The sequence below is a fragment of the Dipteris shenzhenensis genome, chromosome 9 (genome assembly GCF_047967505.1).
Source record: "Dipteris shenzhenensis isolate YYH24624 ecotype China chromosome 9, Dip_SZ_1.0, whole genome shotgun sequence".
Lineage (NCBI taxonomy): Eukaryota > Viridiplantae > Streptophyta > Polypodiopsida > Gleicheniales > Dipteridaceae > Dipteris > Dipteris shenzhenensis.
This window is the reverse complement of record NC_141604.1, coordinates 53,301,062-53,308,433: the sequence shown is the minus strand read 5'-3', so window position 1 is coordinate 53,308,433 and position 7,372 is coordinate 53,301,062. Positions and strand designations below refer to the sequence as shown.

The 7,372-nt window shown below is 42.3% G+C and overlaps 1 protein-coding gene across 1 annotated transcript; it reads left to right on the top strand.

Moving 5' to 3' along the window:
• The first annotated feature begins 360 nt into the window (after positions 1–360).
• LOC147898836 (threonine synthase, chloroplastic-like) lies at positions 361–2,567 on the top strand. Its single transcript, XM_087379455.1, has one exon. It carries the CDS (start codon positions 519–521, stop codon positions 2,148–2,150), a length of 1,632 nt encoding a protein of 543 aa, XP_087235581.1. The 5' UTR covers positions 361–518; the 3' UTR covers positions 2,151–2,567.
• The last annotated feature ends 4,805 nt before the right edge of the window (positions 2,568–7,372 follow it).

Here is a 7,372-nt window from a genome sequence, read left to right as displayed (position 1 = left end):
AAAAAACAACAATTGATGAACTAGAATGTTTGGCCAACTCCAAGTATATCGTAAGTAGCTAATAATAGGCCAGTTCATCTAACGGCTTAGAATGTGCCACATGGCTTTGTAAGATTTTAGAGTTTCACAAAATGCTCTAGTGCTGGACCAACGACCACACAAGACCCAAGCACGGCATTTACTGATAAGACCACTAGTGAGTCCTCTACACAACTAACAACGGTAAGGGCATGGATGAAAGTACACAAAGTAAGAAACCAAATTACGAGGTCAACATATCCTATGTGGGAAGGCCCAATGAAGATACTTCATCTTGTTACGTATTATTGAAAGCTATGTATTGTTAAGTAAAGGCGGAGTCGTATCGGGCGGAGGACCTCCGGGTTTCTGTCGCTGGAAATCCCGACGGAGCTTCTTTGTCTAATAGGAAAAATCGTCGGCCGAGTCGCAGCTAGGAATTGAGAGCCGGTCGGAAATTGAGAGAGCGAAGGATCCGCTGTAAAAGCTTCTGCTCATATATGGCAGGGGCCTCCTTATCCGTTCACCACGCCAATTTCCCTGCTTTGCAATCCTTAGCTCCTCCCACACTCAGAATTAACCCAACGCATGGCCTCCCGTCATTGACATGCTGGGGCACAGCCGAAGCAACGCTAGGGAACTCAAATTCACGATCTCAGCAGACTTCAGTGGCCTTTGGAGCTCAACCAGAGGGCGCACCCTTGCAGTCCCTCTCCTCCGCGCTTGCAAGAAACAATATGGCTGAAAGCATTAAGGACGAGGCTCGTCGCCTTGGCCTTTCACGTCCTTCCACCCCCTTCTCTGCTAAGTATGTTCCCTTCAGCCCTTACGAAGAGACGGACGAAGATTACTCCTTGGATGAGATCATCTATACGAGCAAGGATGGAAAGCTGTTGGACGTGCAGCATGATATGGAGGCTTTGAAGAAGTTTGATGGGACTTATTGGAAAAAATTGTTTGATTCACGGGTAGGAAAAACCACTTGGCCGTACGGATCAGGAGTATGGAGCAAGAAAGAGTGGGTTTTACCGGAGATCGACGATGATGACATCGTAAGTACTTTTGAGGGGAATTCGAACCTTTTCTGGGCGGAGAGGTTCGGGAAGGAGATGCTGCAGATGAACGATTTGTGGGTAAAGCAATGCGGTATTAGTCACACAGGCAGCTTCAAAGACCTTGGTATGACAGTGTTGGTGAGCCAAGTGAACAGATTGAGGAAAATGAAGAAACCTCTAGTGGGTGTAGGTTGTGCGTCGACAGGGGATACGTCGGCAGCACTTTCAGCTTACTGCGCAGCAGCAGGGATTCCTGCCATAATTTTTCTGCCGGCAAACAAAATTTCCATTGCGCAGTTGGTTCAGCCCATTGCCAATGGGGCTTTAGTTCTCAACCTAGACACAGACTTTGACGGATGTATGCGCCTCATCAAGGAGGTAACAGCAGAATGCCCTATCTATCTTGCTAATTCTCTAAACAGTTTGCGGTTGGAAGGTCAGAAGACTGCAGCGATTGAGATTTGTCAGCAATTTGATTGGGAGGTTCCTGACTGGGTCATCGTTCCGGGTGGTAATCTAGGAAACATTTATGCTTTTTACAAAGGATTTCATATGTGCAAGGAACTAGGTCTGACAGACCGCATCCCTAGGCTGGTTTGTGCTCAGGCTGCAAATGCCAATCCATTATACCTTTACTACAAAGCTGGGTGGCAAGATTACAAACCCGTGAAAGCAAACGCCACATTTGCGTCAGCTATTCAAATCGGCGATCCAGTGTCCATAGATCGTGCCGTTTACGCGCTGAAGAATTCAGATGGAATTGTTGAAGAGGCTACAGAAGAGGAGCTCATGGATGCTGCAGCGCTGGCAGATAAAACAGGAATGTTTACTTGTCCTCATACTGGTGTGGCACTATCAGCCTTGATAAAACTTCGCCAGAAGGGTGTCATTGGGCCTACTGATCGGACAGTTGTAGTGAGCACAGCACACGGCTTAAAGTTTACGCAATCAAAGATTGCTTACCACTCAAAGGAGATTGCAGCGATGGAGTGCAAATTTGCAAATCCTCCCGTAGAAGTCAAGGCAGATTATGGGGCTGTTATGGAGATTCTCAGGCAAAAAATAACTTGGCCATGAGTTCACTTTGCAAAGGTCCGCTCAACACAATGATCTGGCCGTTTCTTCTTTATTCTAGGTTGGCTCAGAAAAGTTTTTTCTTTCCTTACATCAGTTCCATCAGCCTGCGTTTACTAAATCTTATGGCCCTTGTCCTCATAAAAGTTTTTCGTTCTCCTAGGTCAATTCCATCAGACTGCGTTTACTGAATTGGCGACAAATCTTGTGGCCTTGTCTATTAATCTATGTATCAGTATAAGGCAGCTTCCAAGTTTCTCTGGTGACACATCACCATTCCTTCTTGGAAAGTGACACAGACGCCTTTTTATTAGATAGCATTTGAAAAAATGGAGTATTTCCCCTTCTCGCTCCCTTATCTATTCAGTCCGCCATCACTCATGATTATTGTATTGCTGTGCTTTTGATTAGTGAGAATTGAGCCAGTCCGGGAAGTTGTGTTCTTTCAGCCTTCTACTCGTCTTGTCAGGAAGTTGTATTCTTCCAGCCTTCTACTCGTCTTGCCCTTTCGTATGCGGGATAGTGTTTCTTTGCCTTAATGTTGATGGTTAAGCTGATAAGAGTGCTTTTTTGGGGGGTTTTAGTCATCTCACCGTGAAGAAGAATCAAGCACCCTCAAGGTGGATATTTTGTTAATGCATTAATTTAATGTGAAGCCTGTTCCGGATAGCCTGCATACATGTATGTATGGCTTGATAGAGATATAGGTAATAATATATGAATTTCAATGTTCGCTTCTGTGCAACATGAATGGACTTTTGAAGCATGTGATGTATAATGTGTTTGCTTCCCAAAAACTTTTGATACTAGCACCTGATCATTTGATGGTCCATGATTGGACCTTCAAAATGAAGAATGGAGGCCTAGCTATGTAAAAGCTCACTATTTTACATATACCTAAGTTCAATATTATGGTCACAGTTTAAAGCTAATATAATTGATTTTCTAACATTTGGGAAGATTGTGAAGTGTTGCCCTATGTGGTCCATTAATCAAACCCAGTCCTCACTTTTAGGCAAGCTTTGTGCCAGCAAGACTACTAGAAATGTGGGAGATCTAAGCTAGAAAGTTTCATCAAAGATGTTTTCCAAAGAGCATTCAGACTTTGCCACCCGGGGATATTGAAGTTCTTACCTTTTAGATATTACCTTTCTGGAAGCAGATGAAATCATAGTACTGTGTAACTTGTGCATCCTGCAGCTAAAAAATTTGTGAAGCTAAGCAAGGCAAGTTTCCTGACTTTAAAAGTTTTAAAGCAAAAATGACAATGGAAACTGTGACATCTGACTTGCAAAAAAATTCAGTGAGAAATTTGACATATGTAAGGTAAGATGAGAAGCTCACATATCCATCTAGTGCATCAGACATGGGTCAGTGTCCGATACTGAACATTACAATGTACCTTTCAATGTTCATGTGAATCCAGGATACAAATTATCATTTTGAGCTCTTTTCCAAGATAAACCAGATTCTCCTCACTGGAGCTGTACAAGGTGGCGTAAAGCAGGGAATGCTGATTGTGGCGTGTATCAGCTTCAGTTCTTGTATCAAGCATCAATGAATGTCAAACCAGATTCCTCCCCTCTGGACCTGTCCCCAGCAATGTAAAGCAGGGAAGGCTCATTCTGTACACATGAAGGCTCATTCTGTACACATGTGGATATCTGATCCAAACAGCAAAGGCTTGTTGAGTTTGAGTTGAATGAAATAGGGAAAAAGAAATAGAGCATGTCAGAGATGCCTGGTCCATTGCTGATTCCTTTCATAGAATTGGCTAGCCCAAAGCCCAAAGCTGAGAGTAACAAGCACCAAAAGGAAGACCACACTATGTAATAAAGTCGGGAGTTCAGATCTCCTAACTGCCATGGCAATCCTCCAGGTGAAACAAACTTCACACTTAATGAAACTTATAAAAGAAGACTACAGCTCCTATGAGGGTTCCTTCGTATCTGAGGCTACTCTGGAACTTAGGGTGGTGCTCACCATGCTATAATCAGGCCAGGCAGGTGTCCAGTTGAGTTCCTTGTGGCCTTCAAAGACCTGGTCAGGGTTTTGTCATATTAGGGACCCTTCATATCTGAGGCTACTCTCCTGCTCACCATGCCATAATCAGGGCTATCATAGAACTCAGCCTATTACTGTAATCGGATGACAAGGCAGGTGTGCTGTTGAGTTCCTTGTGGCCTTCAACAGCCTGGTCAGGCCCCCCTCCACACTGCCAATAACTTCCCCAAATTGTTTTTGGTTTGTGGAGATCAACATTATGGACATAAGCTCGAAGTAAAGTAATTATGGTTTGATTGGCATTCTCACTTTGTCCATCTCCTTGAGGATGCAAGGCTGTAGTAAATTTCAGTTTGGTTCCGAGATTCTCTACTAGGGCTGTCCAAAGTTGCTAATGAAACGGCCATCATTATCGGATACAATAGATTTTGGTAACCCATGTAACCTAAAGATTTCCATAATGAATAACCTTGCTGTTTCAGGAGCAGACAACTCCTTTTTACAGGGAATAAAATGAGCCTGTTTACTCAGCCTATCTATAACAGTGAAAATCTACTCAAACTGACCAACCTTGGGGAAACCTGACACAAAATCCATTGTAATGTGTTCCCATCTTTCAGAGGGAATGCAAAAGACCAGCAGTCTTACTTGTGTCAGATTTAATGCGCTGACATACGTCACATTGTTGAACAAAGGTCAAAACTTCTTTGCAAAGTTTAGGCCAATGGAAGTACCTCTCAATATTGTCAATGGTCCCTCTAATGCCTCTGTGTCCAAAATATGGACTCACATGTAACTCACTCATGACTAGATACCGAAATGTTTTAGGTACACATATGGCACGTCCCAAAAATAAGTATCTATCCACGATGGAATAAACCTCTAAACCCCCGACCTCATTACGCTGAATCTTCCCATAAATGTCAGCAAAGTCCTCATCCAAAGGATAAGCTTCAACCATTGCTCCTAATGATTTCTCCTTAATCACATAAATGTGATTAACTTGGGGCCGTCTATTCAAAGCATCAGCTACTAAATTCTCCTTTCTTGGCTGATATTCAATATTTGGTTTCCCAAAGGATTGAATATATTCAGCCCATTTGATTTGCCTTGAAGAAACAATGGGTTGAGAAAACAAGTGCTTGATACTTTGATGGTCAGTCTTAATCTTGAAAGCAAAACCATATAAATAATGCTTCCATAACTTTAAAGCATGAATGACTACTAGTAACTCCTTCCCATACGTGATATACTTCAATTCAGCCCCTTGAAGTTTTCTACTCTCATAAGCAATGGGATGCCCTCCTTGCATCAACACTGCCCCAATCGAGGTACCACTCGCATCCGTACATACAACAAAGAACTCTTTGTCCATGTCCGGAAGTGTTAACACTGGTGCAGTGACGAATGTTCTCTTAAGCTCCTCAAAAGCTACTTGGTGAACCTCTCCCCACTCATACAAGGAATGCTTCTTCAACAAATCTGTTAGTCTCCGAGAAGCAAGACGTGCAAAATTCTTAATGAATCTGTGATAATAACTACACATCCCTAGGAAGGATCTCAGCTCATGTATATTTTTGGGTATTGGCCATTCAATTATGACCTTGACCTTTTTAAGGTCAACCCGAATTCCCTCAGCAGACACAATGTGTCCCAAAATACTCTATTTCTGTCTTGAAGAACTCACTCTTCTCTTGGTATTTAGGAACAATCGATCCTTCCTTAGGAGCTCCATCACCTTAGCAAGGTGATCCTTATGCTCTTCCTCATTCTGGCTGAAAACTAAAATGTCGTCAAAGAAGACTATGACAAATTTTCCCAAGTAGGGTCACAAAACCCTTCTCATCAGCCTACTAAAAGTGGCTGGAGCATTAGTTAGGCCAAAAGGCATGACCAAAAACTCATAATGTCCAGTGACAGTGCGAAAAGAAGTCTTATGTTCATCCCCAGCTTTCATCCAAAGTTGATGATAACCAGATTTCAAATCCAATTTGCTAAAAACTTTAGCACCTTTAAGCATATCCAATAAATCATCCACTCTTGAAATCGGATACCGGTTCTTAATCGTAAGTTTATTCAAAGCATGGTAATCTATACACATACGATATGATCCATCCTTCTTCTTGACCAATAATACAGGTGCTCCAAATGGAGAACTGCTTGGTCGAATCAGGCCTTTTTGCAATAGATCTTCAATTTGTTTTTCTACATTTCTATCCTGCTCATCTTGTATGTGGAGGAGAAGCTCCTGGCTCTAAGTCTATGGCATGATCATCTTCTCTCTCCATAGGCAATTCGAATGAGTCATCTCTTGAAAATCGATCCTCATAAGCTCTAAGGAACTCATTTCTCTTCCGATCTTCTTTTGAGATATGAAGATCTCGTGGATCCCGTATATACACAAGATTACAATCTACCCGTCTTTTTACCAATCAAGGAATTGTATACACGTCTCGATCCCCTACGATCCTTATGTTTTCATCCTTATGTACAAAGCAACAATGATGAGTATGAGGATGAATAGCAGGGTTAAAATCATACCGCCATGGTTTACCTAGAATCATGTCAACGTCTTGTAAAGGAGCTACTAGAAAATCCCTTCGATCTCTATATTTTTGTATACGAAAATGAATATTCCATACTATGGATGTGTCTTCTTCATTGTGTCCCCTAAAAGCTCCTGAGAGTGACATGTTTTTTATAGGTTCTGGTTTAAGATGGAGTAATTTTACCAATCTATCACTCACTAAGTCATAATTACATCCATCATTTAGGAGAACCACTATTCTCTATCCATTCACGAATCCATACACATTAAAAAGATCATGACGCCCAAAGGTATTGGCTGAATGGACAGCATTCACTATTGGCTCAATAGTCACGGCAGATTTCGAGGGTGACAAGGTAGAAGCCTCACCCTCCTGCTTGGATACCTTGGCTTTCCCTTTTACTGAATTCATCTTGGCAATCTTAGCCAAGAGAACGGGACACTTATGCCATACGTGCCCTGGCTTATGTTTCTTAGACCCGAAACATTTTCCTTCCTTAATCAACTTCCTCTTCTCTTTGTCCGTCATAGAAGGAAATGGCACCCATCTAGGACGTGATTGGCTGTTCACATTCCTTACAAGAGCATTACCCTTCCCTTTATTATTCTTAAACCGGTTTGGTTTCCTAAAAGTGGATATATTGTTGGTCTTAGATGATGACCCACCCTCCTT

Excerpts from the sequence above, each read along its gene's own strand:
- LOC147898836 (XM_087379455.1), top strand. The coding sequence starts at position 519 with ATGGCAGGGGCCTCCTTATCCGTTCACCACGCCAATTTCCCTGCTTTG.